Below are 23,683 nucleotides of genomic sequence, written 5' to 3' on the forward strand. Positions count from 1 at the left end.
GGTCTTTGAAAGAGGGAGCCATTCCTGTGTTAAAAACGGGTCTAGGGCTTCCTTGGTGGTGCAGTGGTTGAGAATCTGCCTGCCAATGCAGGGGACATGGGTTCGTGCCCCAGTCCGGGAGGATCCCACATGCCGCGGAGCGGCTGGGCCCGTGAGCCATGGCCGCTGAGCCTGCGCGTCTGGAGCCTGTGCTCCGCAACGGGAGAGGCCACAACAGTGAGAGGCCCGCATACCGCAAAAAAAAAAAAAAAAAGGGTCTCACCTATATTAACGCATATATGTGGAACCTAGAGAAATAGTACAGATGAACTGGTTTGCAGCGCAGAAACAGAGACACAGATGTAGACAACAAACGTATGGACACCAAGTGGGGAAAGTGGCGGGGGAGGGGTGGTGCTGTGATGAACTGGGAGATGGGGATTGACATGTATACACTAGTATGTATAAAATGGATAACTAATAAGAACCTGCTGTAGAGAAAAATAAATAAAATAAAAATTTAAAAAAAGGTCTCACCAAACACATTGGGCTGGCCAAAAAGTTCGTTTGGGTTTCCCCGATCTTTTTGTCCAACCCAATAGCGTCACAAATCCTGTTGACTCCATAAGGGAGACTGTCTAAAAGGTCTTATCACTAAGTCCCCACTTTTTAAGAAACTCAACCCAAGTGACTTTTAATCCGTCATCGCTCAATCTGGGACGCTCCAGTGAAACTCTTTTCTGTGCAGAGGACAGGCTGCAGGGAGCCACCAAGCTGGCCCCCTGCGCAGGGTCACCCTGTCGGGTGAGGGCACAGCTGCACCATGGGGCTCCTGGTAACGCAGACACAACCACAGAGACACCAGCACGCCCCCCCCCCACCCCCCGCAGGTACCGAGATGCACACGCTGCCCCACAGGGAGAGTAAGCAAAGATCTGGAGCAGCAGACAGACGGAAGAGGGGCCCCCAGGACCCATGACTGGGCCGGGGCAGACTGGACACCCTGTCGGCAAGGCCTGTCCCAACGCTGATCCACCCGGTTTGCCCACACCAGCCCCGTCAGCTGGCCGATGGGCCGGCCCGTGGCCCCTCACCGTGCACTTGTGGGGCTTCTCGCCCGTGTGTCTGCGCATGTGCACCACCAGCATGTACTGCGCCTTGAAGGGTTTCTGCTCCCGCGTGCAGGCCTGCCAGCGACACACGAACTCCTTCTTCTCCCCGTGGATGTGCTCGTTGTTGATATGCTGCCGGGAAGAAGCCCACGGGGAAGGGTGAGCCCGTCCACCCACCCCTCCAGACCCCACCTGGTCTATGCAGACCCGCCGCCGCATGGGCCAGCATCCAGGTGCCGGCCACGCCTCCTCGTGAGTTATCTGGGCTGCATCTTCCAATTAGTCATCAAAGTGACCCTCCATGATGGTCACAGATACCCCGCTCATTCCAGTCTGGGCTCTATGGAGGCTCTGGTCTATGGAGAACTGATGGTTATGATGATGCTTCCAGTCTGCAAACAGTAGGCACTCATTAGCTGCGGTGGGGCAGACATGCACACAGTGGGGGCATGAGCAGCCTCTCCCAAGCTTGTCCCTATGGCTCCAGAAATTTTTAAATAATATTTTTGTTTTTCTTTTAGGCCATGAGGCTTGTGGGATCTGGTTCCCGACCAGGGGTTGAAGCCAGGCCCTCGGCAGGGAAAGCGCCGAGTCCTAACCACTGGACCGCCAGGGAATTCCCTAACATTTTTATCGTAACAGAAACATAAATGCATCCTCGTCTCTCTTTTTGACAGGGACCCATGAGATGACAGCTTTGTCCCCTTTTCACAAAAGCCCAGGTTGTTAAAGTAGCCTGCCCAGGATGGAGCTAGAGCCAGACCCTGACGGTGTGCCCTGGGCACTGTGTGATGCTGCCCGGGGGACAAAACGGCCCAGGAGAGCAAGGAGGGACAGCCCAAGACATCCAGCTGATCCTGCAGTGGTGGTGGGGGCCCTCGGTGCTCAGGGTGTGGGGGGCATCTCAGGCGCAGCTGGGAAGTGCATGGCCAGAAAGCCTTCCCTGGACGAGTGGGCCTCAGACCCATCCCAGCCAGCACTGCCCTGGGTCAGGAGCACGGGGAGGACTTTTCTCTTCTTCTCAGCCCCTGCCCCCACGCCTTCTGGCCTCTGCCCTGGGCCCATCACCTGTGCGCCCCCCGGGGGGCAGTTTCTCCCTGTGATGGGGAGCAACAGGCCACGGAGGTTTTCTGTCACAGGTAGCAGAGCAGCAAGCCACCCTGAGTAGGACATTTGGTTTTGTTACTTGCTTTCATGATTTAACTGAAGGCTGCAGTCCTCACTGGAGCAGGGCTCTTACTACTTCTGAGCTTTGGGATGTGTTGATACGTGGGTGGGGCCTCAGGACCTTTATGTCCTTAATCTTTCAGGTTGTCTGTTTAATTGGGGAGTGGGAATGGTGGCATCTCTGCCACCACGTCTGGACCCACACTGTCCCATTTGGTGGCCATTCTCCACTCGTGGCTGTTGCACCCCTGAAAGGTGGTTGGTCCCGACCAGGATGGGCTGTAAGTATAAACCACACACCTGTTTCGAAGACTGAGAATGAAAAAAGGATGTAAAATATCTCAATAATTTTGTGATATATTGACTGCATGCAGAAAGGATAACATTAGATATATTGGGTTAAACAAAATATTGATACATGAATCCAATTAAGTTTACCTGTTTCCTTTCACTCTGCTTAAACGTGCCCCTAGCTAATGTAAGACTACATGTGGGGCTGGCACTGGGGCTGGTGGTGTCTTTCTACTGGACGGCGCTTCTGTAGACCTTGCAACCTACAAGGCTATGCCGGAGCTGAGCATCTGGGGTCCAGCAGCATCTTCTTCCCGCAAGACAGAAAACCGCTGGGCCCTGGCGCCCTGGGTGACAGGCCGGACCGTCATGCATCCAAATGCCGACATCAGAGCAAGCAAAATCTACGGCGCTTTGAACTACCAGGGAAATCTTACTATATTAGCCTCACTTTCCATTTTGAAAGCCTTTCAACTGATAAAAATGCTTCCTGACAATACCTTTCGTTTTTTTCTTATTGGTTTGCTTAGCAACAAATTGTTAATAATTGACTAGGGGCTCCAGTTCGCGTGCGTGCCCAGGCCATCCATCTTCCCAGGGAGCAGAGAGAGAGACGGAGCTGAGCAGACCAGCCTGCTCCCCACACCCCAACACAGGAACCTGCTCCTTTCAGGGCCAGGTGCAGGTGGTCACCCACAGCCCAGGGACCCAGGCAGGAGCCTGCAGCTGGAACCCTTCTTCCCACGCCTGGACCCCTTGCCTTTACTTGAGGAATCCCCTCCCCGCTCTTTAGGGCTGACCCACTCCTTGCTGAGCATCTTTTACAGCCTTCCCTCCACCTCTCTGCCTGCAACCCCTCCTGGCTCCAGATCTTCTCTTTTCCCCCTTTCATCTATCTGATTTGTCCCACAGCTCACAGCTCCAGTGGCCCCTACTCTACCTCAAGACTTGTTTAACCCAAAGAGGTGTTATTATCTTGCAGGTGCTGGCTGGCTGAACTAATCTTATTTCCCTCTTTGCACTGGCAGCCAGGAAGCTCCAAAAAAAAAAAAAAGATGTGTATGTGAACTCTAGCTCAGAGCACTTGGTTGAAAAATTATGTTTGAGTCCCAGGGGGATTAGATAAGACCCTGCTTTACAGGTTTGATGTCAGCAGCAATGGGTTTGCTGGGAAAGTCCAGTCCCCTGGGTGAGAATGTGGGGAGAAAAACCCCAACACCAAAGAAACCTACAGTCTTTGAGAGCAAGCCCATGAGAAAAGGAAGCAGGGGGAGTGGGTGGTGTCTTAAATGTTGATTTCACAGAGCTAGGGAGGAGGTGGCTCCCGTGGGATGGCTCCTGGGTGTGACCAGCGTGTGTGTGCGCGTGTGTGCGTGTGAACAGAAGCCATCTGGAGGATCCACGCTCAACTCTGGACAATGCTTGTCTCTGGAGGTGAGAAAGGAGAGGGTAGGGGGATTTTTACTCTACATTTTGTATACTTCCATAGTGCTCAATTTGATTATAAAGAGAACATGTTTATATAATACTTACATAATTTTTAAATATTTAAAAAATGTCAGGTAGCTAACTCAAATTTACAATTAAATTGGTTAAAATGTAAGAGAGTTGCTGAGTGGGGATCTACCCAGCAATTGAGCTTCCAGCTTGATGTAGGTTCACCTTTACAGACACTCACTCACCAAGGAGTGTGCATTGGGGTTGGGGGAGGTTTATTCTTGACTTTAAGCTCTTTCCTGGATGGAGAAGAGGGAACCACTCGGGGCCTGCCTGGGGAACAGGGAGGAGGAAGCCAGGAGGGAATGCCCGTGTATGGAGGGTTGCTCTCTGCTACGTGCTTATGCTGGTATCATGGTCAACCTTCACCCCTCTGTAGAGTGGGCTTCACCTCTATTTACAGGAGAAAAAACCCGAGGCTCATAGAGCTTCAGTCACTTGTTCAGAACCACTTGGCTAGCTGTGGTGGAGCCAGGTCGGAAGCCAGGCACCTCCTACCTTGAGCTCCCGTTCCTGCTGTTTGCACTGCATGAGTAAGCCCACAGTGGCTGCTGTTGTAGAAAGTTTATAGGCAGACCCTGAAAGGGCACACCCAGCTCCCGCGGCCTTCTCTGATCTCCTGATCCATCAGCACCCAGGCATCATACAGCAGCCCCCTCCCTATATGGGCGTAAACACCCAGCTGCACCCATGTACACTGGGTGTCTGTGCATGGTCTCCAAGAGGAAATGACCAACTCCTCCCTCCATGGGAGAAACTTCTTTCAGGTTTCAGGGTCAGGTTTGTTGTTATCTTGTGGATGCTGGCTGGCTTACCTAATCTTATTTCCCTCTTTGCATTGGCTGCCAGGAAGCTCCAGAAAAAAATAAAAATAAAAAAAGACCAAGCTCAGAGCACTTGGTTTTTAATACTACCTTTACTTTGGGCTTCATTTTATTGTTCCTTTCCTTCTAATTTTCCATTATTTTTGTTAATCTCTTGTACTACATACGTACTTATAAGTCCCCTTTTAGAAACAAGCACGGCCTAGGTAACTAATCACGCCTTCCACTTGCACAGGAGGTGGCCCAGGCATCTCCGGGAGCCCCTTCTCTCTAACAGGGGCCTAGGCTGGGCCCCGGCAGGCAGGCCACGGTGCTCGGGGGCTTACATGCACCAGCTGATCCTGGGTGTCGTACTCCTTGGTGCAGTCCTCCCAGTGGCAGCTGGTCTCGTAGATGACCACCTCCGCCTCTTGCTTACAGTCGTCCCGGTCCAGGTCCTCCTTGAGGTCAGCCAGCTGCTCCTGGGGTGGGGGCGGGGGGGTGCAGGGCACACACACATGAGCCACAGCCAGCCACCTGGCCCTGAGGAAGGTCACTCTCAGCCCCGGGAAGGCTGTGCTGAGGACCTGTGGGCTGGTCTAGGTGGGGCCATGCCCGTGCTCACACACACATCACAGGCATGAACGCACAAGCATGCACACATGCTGGCCGGTCATCCACACGGAGTCCCATCAATCCTGGGTCAATGGCCATAGCAAGGAGGACAGGAGACAGGACGGCAGTGACTTTTGCTTATCTGGTGGGGTTTCCCTGGGGAGAGCCGGGGCAGGCCCCCCAGGCTCAGGGGGGCGGCAGGCATTTGTATTTAGAGTGTGTGCGGGGTCGGCTCCTGTCTGGAGGCAAGAGGAAACTCCACACGCTTTGGCCTGGCCTTACCCTCACACTGTCCCCTCCTCCCAAGGGCACACATGGCACTCACATACTCTCCCAGCCATCGGGCTTCCCTGTAACAGCCCTAAAATGCGGGTGTTTGTATTCTGGTATGACAGCCAGGCACCCTGACGTTCCAGCAGAGGCCGACCGGCTCCCTCCAGGACACAGTGAGTTTGAGGCTGCCCAGATCTGGGCTCATGTCTCCTGGCCACGATGGGGCCCACGTATGCCCGTTTCAAGGTAAAGGAAAGGCCCCTGAGATGGGTCTTCCATTGATCACAGGCACCCAAAATTCCTTTCAAAGAGGACAAAGGCTTTTCTTCCCAAACCAGCAACAGACTGAGGGTCAACCCCACAAGCCCCCCCATCCCAGCGGACGCCAACAGAGCTGGCCAGGGGCAGCTTCCAAGCCAGGCACATGGGACAGGCTGAGTGCTACCAGGAACGGGGACCTGGGGAGAGGCACAGATGGCCAGGCTGGGAAGGAGGCCCGGCGAGGCCCTCCAGAGCAGGCCGAGGCCTCCCCAGTATCCCCTGGCCTGTGGGGCAGGCTCAGAGCAAAGCCAGGCAAAGGGGCAGACGTTAGGGGGACCTGCTTTACTTCTCAACGATTTCTAAAATGGCAGGAATGTCTGTCTTTCAGAAGAGCCTCGGGGGAAAGCATTTATAGCTCAGGCTAAGGGGGGACAGACACCCTCTCCCCAGAGACAGGCACCCCAGTTCCCAAAGGCTACAGGGACTCAATGAAGCGGAGACTGCAGCCTTCATCTCAGCCTCCCTCCTGAAGTTGAGTCCACTTCTCGGAGCAGAAACTGGCCTTGTGACCCCCACCCTGTGGCCGGTGCGGACTGGCACCCCAGACTGGCTTTCCACTGGGGCTGCAGAGGTCTCTCCAGGGGGTGGGTTCTGAGTGTCGTCTCCCAGAGCACCTTACAATTAATGCACGTGTTTTGGAAAAGGAAAACGACGTGTTGTCCAGTAAGTCCCCGGGCAGTACTGGGTCCACATTAAAAGCAGGGGCAGGAAGGCCTCTTTCCCGAATCTCCAGCCGTGGGAGGGCTGGGGCCCCCTAATGCCTCTGCACTTGCAGAAAAACTGGAAATAGACGTATTACTCCTCAAGCTGCCTGCCCTGCTTATTTCAGAGAAGACGGGAAGAAGCTGTCACACGGACATGATCCGAGGAGAGTGCAGGGGCGGTGGGTGGGCCTGGGCCTCCAGCCGAGCAGCACCCCAGCCCAGGAACCCGAGGGCTGAAGCTGAGAAGGGATTTGTTCTGTTGCATTTGTTGCCAAGAGAAAGCAAGCCTGTCCACCTTGCAAATGAGTCAGGGAGCAAAGGAGTCAGGTCAGAGTCAGGACACTGAGTGACACGGTGACAACCTCCTCGTGATAAACGGCTGTCCTTCCATGACACGAGGTAGGAGCGGAGCTGGGCAGGAGGGTGGGCTCTGCAGCCCCCCGGGTTGATGGGGCGGGGCAGGGGGCTCCCCGGTGCTGAGCGCCTCCCCGCAGCCCTGGCCCCATGGCTCCAGTGAGTTTATCTCCCGTAGATGCTCACCGTCCTCATCAATTTCAACGGCCCCTGATGATGGCCAGCCGCGTGGAAACCATGCATCACGCAGAGATGCTCTGGTGTCAGTGAGGGGAGAAGAATTTGTCACCAACCTCTCTGTTTGCCTGACAATAACACAACCCAATATTTCATCAAAATTAAGTGCCTGGAGCACGCCCTATGGTTTACAGGTTTGATAAAGGATGGTCCGGCAGATGTAGGGGAGACGGGGGCCAGAGGCCCCGAGGACCCGTGGTGTCATAGCTGCGGATTCCGCAGTAACGGGTGGAGGCCGGGCCACCACGAGAGGCCTGCCCCAGAGGTCAGCATGCATGCCGCCCCCTCCCCTGGAGCTGGGGCTGTGTGCCTGTCGGCTTGGTGTTGGAATAACTGGCAGGCTCTCCAAAGAAAGACACCTGCACTAGGGTCTCAGCCCCGCCACAGGCACGTTGTGGGCTGCGGGATGCTCGGTTCCTCGCCGTCCCGCCAGCAACTGTCCCCCCTCCCCTCCCAGGCACTGTAACACTCACCCCCTCAAATGTGCGTGAGTCCTTAGAGAATGTTCCCTCTCAGCCGCTGCGCACCAGGCCCTAGGCAAACCCGGTGACGCAGAGCCAAACCAGGCACTGTTCCCAAATGCCACCTCTCCAAAGCTTACCGTGCAGCGCAGGAGACACAGTGACCTAGAAGCTGGGTGGCGGGGAGGGGCGGGGGGTGTCTGGGCAGATGTGAGTCTTACTATTCAGGGAATAGGGTGGGGTTCAGATTTCCAGGGAGAGGGCACAGAGGCAGGGGGGCTGAGCCATTCAGGGGCTGTGAGCAACTCAGTTGGCCTGGGGCTTGTGATGTGGGGACAGACAGCTGCAGCCCTCCCTCCCTCCCCCTCCGTCTTCCTCCCCCACCTCCCTTTCCCTCCCCTCCCTCCCCCCTCCCCCTCAGGCAGGCGTCTGATGAGCACGTGTGAGGTGGGTGCGGGGAGCTGGGGACAAAGTTCTGGTCCTCCCTGAGCTTCCTGGCGTGCCTGCCCCGCCCTCTTGGGTCCAGTCACTCACTCATTCATTCATTCATGCAGGCAGCCGTCCATCACCCACTCTCAACAGGGTCATGGCCACAAGGCACCTGCCCCAGAAGACAAGGCCCGGCCCCAGTTCGAGCCTGGCCAGGACAGCCAGCAGGTTACCTGCGTCAGGGTCAGAGGGGAGGCCGGCTGCAGGCCCTCGGCCTCGGTCTTGACCTTGCTGCGCTTGTGAATGACGAGGGGGTTGACGGTGCTGCTCACGGCCGACTCGCTGCTCTGCTTGTTCTGGGAGAGGGGAGCACAGGGGGGCACCCCAAAGTTCTGCTTGGGCTTTACCCTGGACCCTCTGCACTAGGCCATCCGGGCCAACACTTGTTGTGCTTGCAGTTTCAGAAACTGAGTCACTGCACAGCTTGGTCCTCGTGCCCAGGGCACAGCCCGGGGAGCCCAGGGCCGGGCCCGTCAGCACCCTCCTCCCTACCACTCAGCACCCCCCCGCCAGCGGAGATGGAGCAGAGACTCTCTCTTTGAGAAATGCCCCCTCAGCCCTCCCAGGCAGGGGTGGCTCTGGGTCTGAGGACAACAGGGCCGGCCAGTCCAGGGAGCAGGACAGAAGAGCTTGGCTCCTCAGGACCCGTGGGTTAGAGCTGCGGTGTCAGGGGATGCGACAAAAGCCGACAGCCACCGCCTGGGGGAGGGGCTAGGTGGCCGCCTGGAGCCCCGGGGAGAACTTTCTAGAAGAGGGCCGCTGCTAGACCACACAGCCTCTGGTCTTTCCTCCCCAGCACGTGGTCACTTCCAGCCTCTGCCCTGCCAGCTGGGTGGCCTGGGCAGCTGCTTCACCTCAAGGACAGTCATCGTGAGCTCTAACCAGGACCCAGGTGGGCCCAGGCTCAGTGACCCCGTACCGGTGGCAGCCCCACTCTGCAGGCGTGTGAGCTCAGGCTGAAAGAGCTTTCAGGTAAGTCAGGGTTCAAAACACGATCTGATTCTGAGGCCTGCGCCCTTCCTACTATCTGATACTGTCTCTAGGACTCCAACTGCATTTCCTCATCTGCAAAACAGGACTTTGTTCATTCATCAAATGCTCATGGCACCGAGCACGCCAAGCACTTGCGAGCCGGCCCGGGCATGTCAAAAGCCCGTTGGGAAGGTCACATAAGATGGCCTTGGGTAAACTCATGCTCTCAAACTAAGCTGTACAATGTTAATTACCTGTTTCAGCCATCCATGTTACATGCTGTGTATGAGGTCCCTGTATGATGCCTGACTCTGAATGCTAGGGTTTCTCCATTTAGTCGTTATGCTTATCGGACAGGCAGCCAAAGCACTGAGGCTGGCTGCTGGCCCACGGTGCGTGAGGGCAGTGTGAGGACCCAGCCCCGGTCTCCTGACTGGGGATCCAGCCCGAGGCCCGTTTGATCACGTGGCCTCTGCCCAGAGGTACGGTGCCAGCCAGACCCGTGCCCAGAGTCCTTCCACAGGTTCCTGGCATGAGACGGCCATGATTGGCCTTCGCTCGGTGCGGATGAGTACCTGGTGGCCCCCCGCCCCCCGTCCCCACCTACCTGGTTGGCATCACTCAGACAGTTGCTGCTGCTACTGAGCTGCGTGGACGTGGCATTGATGGAGGTGAAGGCCATGGGCTGTTGGGCCAGGAAGGTGGGCGAGGGCTGGATCAGGGGTGGCGTGTGTCCAAAGGCCGAGCCCAGGCCCCGTTGCTGGCTCAGGATCTGCTGGTAGGCCACGGGGTTGATGGGGTGGGGGAAGGTGAAGGCCGGGCTGCAGAGAACGGCAGACAAGGTGATGGAGAGGGGCGGGGCGGCGTGGGGGCAGGACTCTGTGAGGCTCACGCTTCCTGGGCAGACAGGACCCTGCCCGGGGGTCGGGATGGGCACGCTGCCGACTGCCCCGTCACCGTGGCTTTACCCACTCAAGCACCCGTGGCTCCCCACTGCCGGCCGTCTCAGGCCTCCACTTCTGTGCGGAGCCCCCAGGCCCTGCCCCAGGACGCAGCCTTTGTCCCTGGCCCTTCACTGCTCTGTCGCCTGAGATGCGCCCCTGCATCGCTGATGCTCCCCGACTATTTGAACCCCGTTCTATTGCCCCCTCGTCCAGGAAGTGTGTCCCGAGCATGCCGGTTCCCCCTGTCCTCTGTCTTCTGAGCTCTACCACGCCACCTGCATACGGGCCACTCTTTCCAGAACAGGACACTCCGAGGCTAAGTCACAGAAGATGCCGTCCGTGGCTTCCTCCTTGCTCTCTGGGGTCACTCCCTCTGGGGGCGGGTGGGGGGGGAGGGGGATCCAGCCACCATGTTGTGAGGACGCTCAAGCAGCATGTGAGGGGGCTCCCGTGAAGAGGAACTAAAGCCTGTGCCAACAGGCCCAAGGGCAAGCCATCCTGGAAACAGACATCCAGGCCCAGTCAAGTCTCCAGGTGACCACAGCCCTGGCCAACATCTGGACTGCAGCGTCGTAAGAGACCTGAAGCTGCGCCAGTCTCACGCTCCTGGCCCTCGGAAATGGTGCGAGAGGCTAACTGCTCACTGTTTGAAACTGCGGGGTTTTTTTTGTTTTTGTTTTTGTTTTGTTGTCACACAGCAAAAGATAACTGATATAATTGTTATCATCCCTTATCCCCGGGTCCTTGGGCTGAGCTCTCTTGGCATTCCTAAGCTCCTCTAACCCTGGCCTCCTTCAGGAGGGCCAGGGTAAGGACATGGGTTTCAGCCAAGCTGGCTGGGGTCTGAGTCCTCTGAAGAGTCAAGGGCTGCACAGAGGGGACAGGGTGGGCGGTGATGGTGAGGTCTGCGTGTGCTGTGACCACAGAGGGAGACGTCTGCCAGCCCAGAGATGTGCAGGCCAAGCCAGTGTCACACCTCCAGCGGTCCCAGTGCTGGTCAGTGACACTGCTGAAATACTAGGAAAGTCCCCTTTGACTTCATGATGGAATTTTTCACGACAGGCCCGGTAAGGTTTACTAAAAATCACTTGGTGGGTGAAAAAGAGTCCCATGAAGATGTACCCAAATGTTGGCATGTTTCAATGTCATCACTACTGGTTTTGAATTCCTAGAATAGTCGCAAGTAGACTGACCTACAAGTCCTATAAACAACAAGGTCCTACTGTAGAGCACAGGGAACTCTATTCCACATCCTATGATAAACCATGTGGAGAAGAATATGAAAAAGAATGTATGTATGTGTATAACTGAGTCACTTTGCTGTATAGCAGAAACTAACACAACACTGTAAATCAACTATATTTCAATTAAAAAAACACCCAAAACAAGTCCTGTGTTTCTCCCAGGGGGTCAGCGGGGACCCTCTCCACTGGGCCCCAGCCCAGCTCCCATTCCTGGCCCCAGCTCGTGGGCTGGGCTCACCTGAGAGTGCCAGCCGACAGGTGCCCGTAGGAGCCGCTGGCAGCCGAGCTGCTTCTCGAGTTGTTGATGTAGGCCACCAGCGAGTTGGGTGAGGTCCGGATCATGCGCTGCAGGTCAAGGCTGGCGTCCGAGAGCGGGGAGATGGACAGCGCCCGCTTGCGGCTCAGGCGGGGCGTCACCCGGGGGCTGGAGAAACGCGACACTGCAGGACAGCCAAGCCAAGGCCCGTCAGCATGACCGCACTTGTGGGGGTGATGTGATGGGGGAAGGGGACTGGGGGTGGGGACAGTCTGATGGGCACTGCGGATCCGCCCCTGTCCAGCTGGCGGCTCTGGGGCACGGGACTCTCTCGGCCTCAGTTTGCTCATCTGTATGATGGGCCTGGTCCACACCTGGTGTGCTGAGGATCTGTGTTAGTGCCTCTCCTGTTAGGCACGCAGAGGCCGAGACCGGGTCCAGCAACGCCTGAGGCACAACAGCCAAGTCACAAACCGTAGGTGAACTGCTCGGTGGCCTCTCACAAAGGGAACCCACCAGTGAAGCCCGCAGCGGGCCAAGAAGCACGGCCCGGCCAGCGCCCAGCAGCCCCCCTGCCCCATCCGGACCCTCCCCGGGGCAGCCACCAACCTGGCCTCTCACTCTCAGCTTAGCGTTGCCTGTTTTGCGTATTTGTCTATTATACGTAAATGGAATTATCAATGCTTTTTCTCCAACAGCTTCTTTCGTCCGACATTATCGGTGAGGTTTCTCCACGCAGCTGTGCGTGGCAGGAACCGGCACCTTTTTTTATTGCTGTAGAGCATCCCAGCGGGTGACTTTTCCACAGGAAGGAGAGGGAAAGGAGTCACGTGCTCCCGGGTCACGGATCACGTTGCGACCAGGATCGCCCCGAAATGCCCCGATCGGACGTTCGCCAAGCAGAGGCCCTAGACTCCTGGTCGGTCTGGGGTGGGGAGGACGCAGGATGCCACGGCAAAAGGCAGCCTGGCAGCGCACAGACGGCTCTCCAACACCGAGGCCCTTCCCTTCTGGAGTCACCTGGGCTCGGGGACCTGTTGCCTTAAACACGCGTGCACGCACGCGCGCGGTGCCCTACCCGACTGCCCGTGGGCGCGCTCTCCCCCTCCCCACACATACACACAGAGCTGCAGGGAGGGAGGAGGGCCTGCCCCCAGACCGGGCTCCCCGCTCCTCAGGACCAGGGGCCCCAGACCGCTCCTCCTGGCGGCCCCTCCTCTCCCAACCAGGGTTCTGGTTTCGCCTCTGGGCACACAGCAGCCGAGAAATGGTCTGACCACATCGCTGGACAAGAATCCACATGCCAAGGTCCCCATCCTGCCCAGACCCTCCTCGGGCCCGTTTCCTCTTTGTAAAGGGTCCCCGAGTGCCGACCTCCAGGGCTGTGCTGAAGAGCGCATCAGCACCCACAGCCGCGCTCGGCGGTTCCCGGGCTCGTGGCGCCCGCCTTCCTCCTTTCTGCCTGCTCAGCCCTGCCCAGACCCCATAGGTCCCCCCCTCCAAGGAGACGCAGGGTGTCCTGGCTGCGGGGTTGCGAGTCAGTGGGCTGTCTCCACCACTGCAGGAGAACTGAGGGCAGGAGCGACACCCTGTGACTCTCTGGGCCCGCATTCCCAGGACCAACCGACCCCTTAGAAAGCCCACCACCACCAACAGGAGCAGCCTCGGCCGAGCCCCTGCCCACTGCCCCCTGCCCTGGGGGGCAACCACGCCCAGCCCTCCCCCCACCCCATCCTTGGCTGGCAAATCTGGGAAGCCCCTTTAAGGCTGGGCCACCAGAATCCTCCGGCTGGAAGGGGATTCTGGGGTCTTCTTTGCTAACCATCTCCTTTGTGGATGAAGGATGCTGGGTCCAAGACCAGCTGCCCCGGGTGAGTACCCTGCACGTATGTCTGTACAAGTGCACGCGTGTAATCACAGACTTTGTTTTTAACCAGAAAGGATGAAGCGCCTGTGGGAAAGCTCCCAGCTGGGAGAAAAGGTTGAGTTACTCAGGGTATTCTTTCCCTTGAACATATTTGTTTTTGGCCGTCCGTTGATTCTGTTGGGTTCTGAGGCCTGGGGCTTACAGATCTCTTAGCAAGCAGAGCTACGGTGGGTTCACGGAAGGTGCTCCCATTTGGTGAACACCAGCTCATTCTGCCCCGCAGAGGGGCCTGGGAGCACGGCTGGCACCCAGGCCAGCAGGTGACACACTCGGGCCGTGTCACCACCTTGGTCTTGCGGCGGGAAGGACCCCAGCCCACACGCCTAGGGACACAAGGTCACACAACCGCATTCTGCTTCACAGGGTCCGACGGAGCAGCCCCTCCCCAGCCGGCTCTTGGGCTGTGCCGCAGACATGACCACCCATCTGAACAAGCATCCCGGACCGCAGAGATGTGTCCTGGCCCATCAGCAACTAGAGACAGCGTGTGTCCCTTTGGTGTGGTGTTTGGATAAGTCCCTGCTTCTGAATTCTGGTGCACGGAACCAGCAACAGCCAGCGACAGCCACCCCTTAGTGACATTCAGATCCACTGTTGCAATGAACGGCCATCACTGCCCCCCCAAATGCAAACCCAGCTGTGCAGATAAGAAAATGAGGCTTGGGGAGGTTAGCGACTTGCTCAAGGGCAGGATTTGGACCAAGGTCCAAAGAAGCCCTGCTGTGCGGCTTTCCTCTGTCCTGAGTGTACCTTCAGAGAGGAGGGGAGAGGCGGGGCCAGGAAGACGCTCTCACCACAAACAGCTTTTAAGTCCTCACTTTAGCGGCTCTGATAGAGAACTTCCTGACAGCCAGCTGCCTACCTGGCCTCCTGCGTCTGAGGGCAGCCGCAGCTCAGCCCACCCTGCTCATCTCCTGGAGGGCTGGGCTCGGCAGGCGCCCGCCACCCGTAGAGCAGCAGAGTGGGGGGACCCGGGAGTTGGCCTGACACCTCCCCCTCCTCACCTCCTTCACAGTTGCATCTCCCACTTCCACCAGCCCAGCCCCCCACTTGCTTGGGGCATCCCGGGGCGCTTAGTTAACTGCTGTCCAATACACATTCCTCACTGCGGCCAAATCAGATCATGTTTTTGCATTTGCCCACCCCAAACCTTTCTAGAGCTCCCACTGCTATTAGGAAAAAGGCACAAGTCCTCAGCGTGCCTTACCCGGTGGCTCCGTGGGTGCCCCTGACTCCCTCTCTCCACCCTCCTGCACAGGGCCTTTGCACATACTGCTGCTTCTGTCTGCAGCGCTCTGCCCTCAGCAGGGTCATCACGTTCCCCAAGAAACCATCGCTGACCTCCTGCAGTTGGGCAGGTCCCCCTGGGATGCTCTCAGGGCACCACGGTCCCCCCTCTGTGAATAGGTGCAGCTCGGGGGAGTTCGCACCTGCTTGTGTATGTCTGGTTGCTTCTGTTTCTCCCGCCTCTGTGAACTAGGGACTCGGTCCCCCTGCTCGCCGTTATATCCCAGCACTGGGATCCGGCTGGCTCGGTGGTGAGTCCAATAGGAGTTGCCAAAAGCCGGGTATGGGGCAGAGGCGTGGTGTGTCAAGGGACAGTGGATGCTCAGCCATCCAGAGTCATATTTACTGAGTGCCCTGCGAATGCTCGGGACTGTTCTAAGCATTTTCAAGTATAAAGCCATTTAATCTTCACAACTGTCCTATAAAGAAGGAACTATGATGAGCCTCATCTTACAAAGGAGAAGACAAGTAGCTTGCCCAAGGCCACGTGGCTGGGGGAAGTAGAGAATGATAGGAAAGCAGGCAGGTGGACACCAGAACCGCCACCGCACTGCCTATGCTCAGGTGGGGAGGGTAGGTATCAGGGGAGGGCTCTCCTGGGTGCAGGGGCCCAGGGCGGGGACACACACACACACACACACACACACACACACACACACACACCCAGTGGGGGCACACAGACAGCCTGACACTTAGTTGCTGCCCTGGGGTGCATTACTCAGCCTCCTGAGCCTCTCTTTGCCCATCTGCACAATGGGGGCAGTGTGGTAGGTACGTCCTGAGGACACAGGGGGAGCACCACGGACAGTGCCTTGAACCCAGCAGATCTTCCAGAATGAAACTGTGAATGAACACGGCTTCTTTAGGGGCTAGGAGGCCTCTCTGGTGAGCAGGGTGAGCTGAGAGCTAATAATGGGGAAAAGGGCAGCAAATCTAGAGAAGACGACTGAGCCACAGCGGAGGACATCTGTCTCTAAACACTCGTCCGCCTATCCGGGTGTCCTCCAAGCTTCTTCATTCTTATTTACTGGGTTCACTCCTTGTTCATCCTCACTTTAAAGGCAACTCCGAGATATAAAAGTGAATCTTCCAGAAGATTCCTGTTACTTACGAACTGAGTGGTAAATGGGAAAATACAAGATGGGGGATAGATCTAATATCATACAAAGTAAGAAATACACACACATCTTCGTAATACACTTAAAGAAAGATTTTGCTACTAATATTTGGATTCCCACCCTCTCGTGTGCCCCTAACAAGACGAAACAGGCCAGACCTGACAGTGATATTCATCTCTGTTATGCCCTCCCCTCAAGGGAAATATGTTTATTAATGTGCCTCTTCCCTTGATAAATTACTAAATAGAAAGAAAAGCCTGGCACTCATTTCCCGTGGCTCCTCCTGTGATTTATGACCAGGATTGGCAGACTCGTCATGTCCATTCATCTGTGGATACCCCCGTTCTGAGAGCAGACAGCCGCTGGGTGACCAGCCACCTGCCTGCCCTCACCTGGGCAAACGCCAGACGCCACCTGACCTGGACGCTGTTTTGTCCGCTAGTTCTTTCTTTCGCTCGTTCGCGCGTTAGCTCACACACCCATCGGGCCCTCCTGCAGCAGTCTGTTTGCCAGGCACGGGCCTTGATGCTGGGGGAGCCGCAAGCAAGGATGCTCAGCCCCGTCTCCTGGGGCTCAGCATCTTGGTGGGAGATGGCAGTGGTACCTGTGGCTCTTGGGCAGGATCACTAGACACTACCAAAGCAGGGTTACCCCAGGTAGTCCCAGAGTGCTCGTGGGGGTAGGGCGATCTCTGTCCCTGGGATAGTCGGAAATGCAGAAACAGGCCCGGGACCCGGGCAGACGCAGGTTCCGACCCTGCCTGCCAGCTCTAACTGGGTGTCTTTGGGCGAGTCGCTGGACCTCTCTGCACTGTTTCCTCACCCAGAAGATGCGCCCAGAGTGCCCACCTCAGGGTCACTACGGACTACCGAGCAGCATAGCGCCCACAGCTCCGGATGGGCCTCCTGTGGGCCCGGGGCCGGGACGCGCCTTCCCTGGGGACGGCAGGGCACAGCCTCGTGGCAGGGCTTGTGAGCCCTGATCCCCACTGCTTAGGAAGCATTCCTGCATGGCCCAGCCCCTCGCCCAGATCGTTTCTGGACTCACTAAGGAGATGCTCTAAGGAAATTCAGCTTGAGGGCCTTGACCTGGCCCAGACTCAGCTGTTCACACCCCCTTTTTGCGGGGGAGTAGAAAGCGCCGAGGCTTTGGAGCCCAGAGGTGTGGGGCTGAGGCCTACGAGCGCATCTCCCAGGTCTGTGATGGAGACAAAGAAACTTAGGGCTCTGGGTTCGAGGCCCCTCAACTGGAAAGTGACTTCGTAACGCTTGTCCCGCGAGACTCTGGGCAGGCTTGCCAGGTGAGCCGGACACACCATTCGGCCTGAGCCTGCCCTTGGCACCGTGCCCCCCGTCTCCCTCCTGTCGGCAGGCTGGGTGCGGACACCCTCCCAGAACGGGGCCTCTGGCAGCCCCTCCGTCAGCTCCCCTGCCCCTCGGTGGCGTGACCAGTGTAACTGGTTCCTGAGACCTCCCCGGACCCGCAGGCAGCATAAGGAACGGGCGTCAGACGGAGGCGACACCCGAGTGAAGTGAGTGTCAATACGACCATAAAATATACAGCTCGTAGGAAATACGGGCTGTAAGCACACAACATTTCACTCGGAAACATTTCAAGCTCCTCAGCATGGTGGGGCGGGGGGCGGCGGCTGCGGCTCCGTCGTTAAATCACCAATACTTGGGCCTCCCTGGTGGCGCAGTGGTTGAGAGTCCGCCTGCGGATGCAGGGGATACGGGTTCGTGCCCCGGTCTGGGAGGATCCCATATGCCGCGGAGCGGCTGGGCTCGTGAGCCATGGCCGCTGGGCCTGCGCGTCCGGAGCCTGTGCTCCGCAACGGGAGAGGCCGCAACAGTGAGAGGCCCGCATACCGTAAAAAAAAAAAGAAAAAAAAAAAAAAAAATCACCAATACTCGACGGCATCGCGCGAGAAAATTCCACGTTAGGGCCCCAGTGACAAGCAGTGACCTCCCCGCCCTCTGGAGGACCAGTAGGCAGAATAACCTCGGATCCCCGGACTGCTTATCAATCACCTTCCAAAGCCGCATCACTCCTTAAAGAACAGGGGCAATGGGCCTTCACTGACCACCTGCAGGCCAGGAGGCTCCCGGCAGAGGGAGGGTGGCTTCTGCTGGAGATGCCCCTTGTCCCGCCCACAGCCCGGCCCCGTGCTCTGCGGGGGACGGAGGGCTTGGCTTTTGCATTCAGCAAGAACCCCTCCGACTCCAGCCTTGCCGCTAAGGCTGTGGCATCTTCCCCAGCGTAGGACACACACACGACCCAAAGGAGATCGTTTAGGCGTCGCGGAGACACAGACGGGGACATCTTCCCCAGATATTATGGGGTTTCCCACTTCAGAAAAAAAAATAAAGTTCTATTTTAAGGTGAGTCTCTTAAAAATATAAGACTAAATAAGTTACCGTGTAGGTGGCACTTGGCTAAGGTAAAACCGCGGGTGGTTTGCCAGCGGGTGGGCTGGGGACACTGCTCTGCTGGATGTGGAGCTGGTGGCCTTCCTGACACCCTCTCCCCAGGCCTCCTCACAGCCAGGTGCCCCTGGCCTCCTCACCCCAGCTTGACCCTCATCGCCCCTGGGATGTTCTCTCCCCCATGGCTCCGCCTCCTCTTGGAATGTGAAGTGCGGGTGCTGAGGACTCGGGACAGGTGTTCTTTGCCGTGACAGGGAGCTTCCACAGAGCAGCCCCCCTGGAGCACCGCGGGAGCGGGGCTTGGCATGCTGTGTTGCTAGCACCTGGCACCATGCCTGGCACGTAGTAGGTGCTCAGTAAATACCCTCATTCATGAATGAATGAGGAGTGAGTGTGCATGTGTATGGTGTGTGCGTGTTTACGGTGTGGGTGTGTATGTGGTATGTAGGTAGGGTGTGTGCGTGTGTGCACGAAAAAGATAGAGCGAAGAGACACACACATGGAGTCTCCCCAACTCCGCACCAACTCTCAGGGCCCCTGCACGGGCAGAGAGCTTACGTGTCCCCATCACGCTTATGGGCAGCTTCCTCACGTGAACACACATGTCCTCACAGCCTCAGGGCCTTTTCCCAGGTGGTCCCGTGAGCCCCGTTGCCCGGGCCCCAGGCCTGCACACCTATCCCTGTGAGAGTCTGAGCACAAAGAAACTCGACTGGAAGACCCACTCACACCTCCACGGGGTGGACAGAGGCCTCCCGGTAGCATCTCTCCCCAGACCCGTGCAGCTGGGATCAGCCGAAAACACCAGAGCTGGTGGGCTTTCCCAGTTCCCACGGTTCACAGGAGGGGAGGGGCCAGGGACCCCCCTCACACACACACACCCAGAGGCAGGTCTGGGCTCAGCCAGGCGCAGGCCTGGGCCCGAGTCTCTCGGGGCCACGTAGGCATCGGAGCTGCACAGCAATGCCTAAAACTTTAAATAGTGGACGCAAAAGTTCTGGCTGAAACTGGTTTGGAAAAAAACCAAGTAACGACAAATACAGGAATTCATGCTGGACCTCACTCTGATTTCCTTGGAGGTAAGTGATGGGGAACGAAGGAAAAGAAACCACCCGTTCCTCATGTTCACAGGGGTTTGTTCCTCATGTTCACAGGGGTTTGTGAAAATCCCCGTTCCTCATGTTCACAGGGGTTTGTTCCTCATGTTCACAGGGGTTTGTGAAAATCCCCGGGTCGCCACCAACCCCCACCTCAGCCCGAGAAACCCATGTGTCCGTCCAGACCAAGGCTGGAGGGGGTGAAGCTCTGTTCTGCGACTGAAGCCCATCACACCCTCAAGACCAAGGCGGAGACAGGATGCCGGGGGCTGCGCTGAGTTCATCGGGGCGGTTCTCACGCCCATGGGGAGCTCACCTCCTCACCACCGCCCGACCCCCCTGTGTCAGATGCTCAGCCCAGACACTGTCAAACGCTGAGCGCCCCAGAACAAAGCTGCCCGTCCCCTTCCAGGCTCCCTGCAGGCCGACAGCTGCTGGCCTCGCAGTTTCTTCCGATTAGTTTGCATGTTTCTACCCCGGGTTCTTTTGTGACTGCAGCTCCCTCCCTCCCTCCCTCCACCCCCCGACAAACACAGAGCCCTGCTCCTTGGCAGGTGCTCCTGGACCTGCGGGGCTCTGGGTCCGTGAAGACAGAAGGGCCAGCCAGTTACAGCTGGGGCCCCTCGGGTCCTGCAGGTGGGCGGGGGGAGATGCGGAGCCCAAGGGGAGCTGATGCGGGCGGTGGCCGGGAGCAGTGCTGGCTGACCCGAGTCCTGGGACCCGGTGCGGGACGGGACGGACCGAGGCCAGCCTGCGGGGACGGTGGACGGGCGCAGGGACGCAGGTGGGGAGAGACAGGCTGGAGGGAAGGCCGCTGGCCATGTGCTAGGGTCTGGGTTTCACCCCGAGGGTGATGGGAGGGGCGGAGGGAAGCTGAGCTGGGAGCTGGCACAGGACTGGATGGCCGGCAGGGGTGCTGAGAAGGCAGACTTGGCAGGTCTTGGGTGGGCTGGCCTGGGGGGGTGGTGGGCTGGTGGTGAGGAAAAGGTGTCCAGGAGGAGGTGTGGCATGGGGCCCAAACATGGGGTGGACGGTGGTGCCGGCAATCGGCAGACAAAACCCTGCAGAAGGTGGTAGATTTGAAAGAGGGAAAGGATACCGGTGGAAAGAGATGGGAACCAGCATGCGTGGAGTACCCACTGTAAATCTGGCACGGAGCCACGCTCACACAGCAGGCAGGGTATCACTGTCCAGGCCCCGCCGGGTCCCAGCAGTACCAGCTGTCCCAGCGAGGACGCAGCTCAAGCCGGCGTGGCCTAGACCTGCCCGCAGCACCACCATCCCTGCAGCACGCTGGCTCCAGCCCAGCTGCTCTGCCCACTGGGCTCTCCCCGAGGCCATGGCTCACGGGGCCCCTCAGATGTGCTGTGCTGCCTGGGGTGGTGTGCATGAGGGAGAGCCCGTGATGCTGGTGACAGACGGAGCGGCGCCTGGAACCCTGACTTGCGGCCTGGGCAAGTCTGTGGATGCTGGCAACGCCAGGGAGCCCACCTTACGGCAGGGACGGTCATTCTGGCCTCGGAAGGGGGCTGAGGGGAGTCACCCGGGGAGTGTACATAAAGGCACGGCACACAGGCAGACCTCACCTGGATGCTCTCACAGGTGCACACAGCAGGCGCTCACAGGTGCTGACTCGGCCTCTCCCGCCCTCTGGGGACACCTGCCTGACCAGACCCCTCGGCCACGGCTTCTCCGTGTCTGCCCGGCTGGCCTGGTGCCACCCAGCCCGAGGCCTTGGAAGGCGGACATCGCGTGGGGAATCTGACGTTTGGACAACAGCAGCAAACTTTATGCCCTGTATTGTCGCTGTTGTCTGGTTTCTAACTGTGATGAGTAGCAAGCGTGCATGTCCCCCCCCAGAGCCCTCCCGCTCCCTGTGGGGGGCACCTGTAGGGCTGCTAAGGCGAGGAGAGGGAAAAGCATGTAGATTTACGCACTCAGGGGGCCGACAGGCCTCACTGCACCCCTACACTGTGTGCCCGTCCTGGACGAAACACCAACCTGGGGAAGACACGGGGGCGAGACAGACCCAGGGACCAGATTCTGGTGGCATCGTTTGGTCGTGCTGTGGCTTCCCTTCAGGGCAGGATGAGGGTGACACACGGGACAAAACCCACAGAGCTGGCACTGGGAGGACTGCCGTGGTCCTGCCCAGGGACACTCCTGTGGGGGAGGGCAGGGAACGCTGCAGGGGAGCGGTGCTTAGGGACCGCTGGAGGTGGCCCCTACGTGTGAGGTGAGCAGGGCACAGAGACGATGAGACAGGTGGGACCTGGGACCCTTGGCTGCAGTGCTGGCACCTGGGCAAACACCTTCTTGAGCAACAAAATACAGAGAATCTATAAGGGACTAAAAACAACTTGTGTATATGTGCAGTTGGGGCAAATTATGGACAACAAGATACAGAAGGACCAAAAACCCAACTGCTACTTCTGAGGAGCCTGGAGCAAAAGCATGTCCTGCGCATGCCCCCTGCACTCAGCACCACCAAAGGGGTGGGCGGAGCACCTAAGCCCCGCCTCCCCTGACACACCCCCATCCTCACCCCAGATAAGGAACCAGCTCACCCCACCTCAGGGAGCCAACGAGTAAGGGAACCTTGTTAGTGGTTCTCACCCTCCCCCCACCCTGCTGCAGCAGGAGCCCCCATAAAGCCTTGTCTGAATTTCTTGTCTGGCCTCTAGTCAATTCCTATTGATTGAGGAGGTCAAGAATCCTGGTTGGTCACAAGGAAAGCAGGGGAGGGAGGGGGCATCCAGAGGGGCTTCCTGGAGGAGGTGAGATCTCAGCCAGGCCTTAGGAAGTGAGGGGCTTGGCTTTGATCCAGCCGATCAGGTGGACTTGCAGTGGCTGGTGTGGACTGGAAGCCCAGGGCGGAGCATCGGGGGACGGGAGGTGGCTGAGGGGTGCAGGGCGCCCCCCGAGTCTTGCAGCCCTGCCTGGCCCCACGGGACTGCCTGCAACCCAGCAGGTCTCCTGCAGGTCTCTGTCTGCTCCCTGCCACCAGGGAGTGAAAAAGGGCTTGAGGAGGATAAATCCGCAGGAGCCGCCTGCCGGCCCCTTGCTGTGGCTTCCAGCCCCGCTGCCTGGCCTGGATCCCTGGGGGTCTCTGGGATGAGCTCCAGGACCGGCAGGTGAAGCAGCGCTGACTGGGGAGGGGGGAAGATGTCTTTAGCTTTCTGCCCCGCATAGGGGGCTCCATCTGACCCCAGGGGCTGGGTCACAGTTAGGGTGCAGTTGCCCCTGGAAGAGCAGCTGTGAGGATGGCTGGGGGTGGGCGGGGGCCTTGGTACCTCATGGGCACCAGGCACCTCATCTCCCCGGAACGCCCGACCGGCCACGGCCCCAAACGTGCCCGGCCCGCAGCCTCCCGGCTCAGTTACTGACAACTCTGTCCTCCAACCACTCAGGCCTGAGGCCCCAGTGTTCTCCTCAGTGCCTTTCTTCCTCCCTGACTCAACATCCCATCCGGGAACAAATCCTGTGGCTCTTCCTTCAAGGTCCATCTGAAACATGACCGCTCCTCCCACCTCTGCCAGCTGGACGGCCTGCTTCCACACTGCCCCTAAATCTGTTCTCCGACCAGCAGCCAGAATGGAATTCCTTTTGAGAATAAGTCAGGTCTCATTCCTCCTCAGTCCGACCCCGTCCACGGGCCCCACCTCACTCTGCGTGAAAGCCAACGTTTCACCAAGCCTTGACCGACCGGCACAGCCAGCCCCCGAACTCTGGCCCTACCCTACTGACCCTTCACTCACTGGGTACCAGGTACACTGGCCTCCCGGGCTTTTCTTGATCCCAGCAGGCCCACTGCGGCCTCAGGCCCTTTGCACTGGCTGTCTCTCCTGCCTGTATCACTCTTTGGCTTATTTCTGCACGGCTCATCCCTTTCAATTCTTTGCTTGAATATCATCTTCTCAGTAAGGATTTCTGGATCTCCTCTTTCAGGATGGCACCCTCGTCCACCCAGTGCCCTCACCCCATTCCTGAACTGTTTGTCTCTCCCCACTAAGCTGTAAGTAAGTTCCATGAAGGCAGAGATGAGTCCCTTTGGTTCCCTGGAGTGACTGCAGTTCCTACAACACTTCCTGGCCCGTGATGACTCACTA

The 23,683-nt window shown here is 58.1% G+C and overlaps 1 protein-coding gene across 4 annotated transcripts in view; it reads right to left on the minus strand.

The window, feature by feature from the left end:
- The window catches only part of GLI2 (GLI family zinc finger 2), a 247,474-nt gene that overhangs the window by 12,582 nt on the left and 211,209 nt on the right, over positions 1-23,683 (minus strand). For all 4 annotated transcript variants that reach the window (XR_014016466.1, XM_081242033.1, XM_081242031.1 and 1 more), the window contains exons 6-10: positions 11,702-11,903; positions 9,883-10,096; positions 8,477-8,599; positions 5,197-5,331; positions 1,074-1,223 (exon numbers count right to left, since the gene is read on the minus strand). Coding sequence is in view for 3 of the 4 variants with exons in the window: in XM_081242033.1 (XP_081098159.1) it covers positions 1,074-1,223; positions 5,197-5,331; positions 8,477-8,599; positions 9,883-10,096; positions 11,702-11,903 (824 nt within the window). In the remaining variant the exon portion in view is untranslated. The remainder of the gene's footprint in view (positions 1-1,073; positions 1,224-5,196; positions 5,332-8,476; positions 8,600-9,882; positions 10,097-11,701; positions 11,904-23,683) is intronic.

This window comes from Mesoplodon bidens (assembly GCF_964165515.1).
Source record: "Mesoplodon bidens genome assembly, chromosome: 8".
NCBI lineage: Eukaryota > Metazoa > Chordata > Mammalia > Artiodactyla > Ziphiidae > Mesoplodon > Mesoplodon bidens.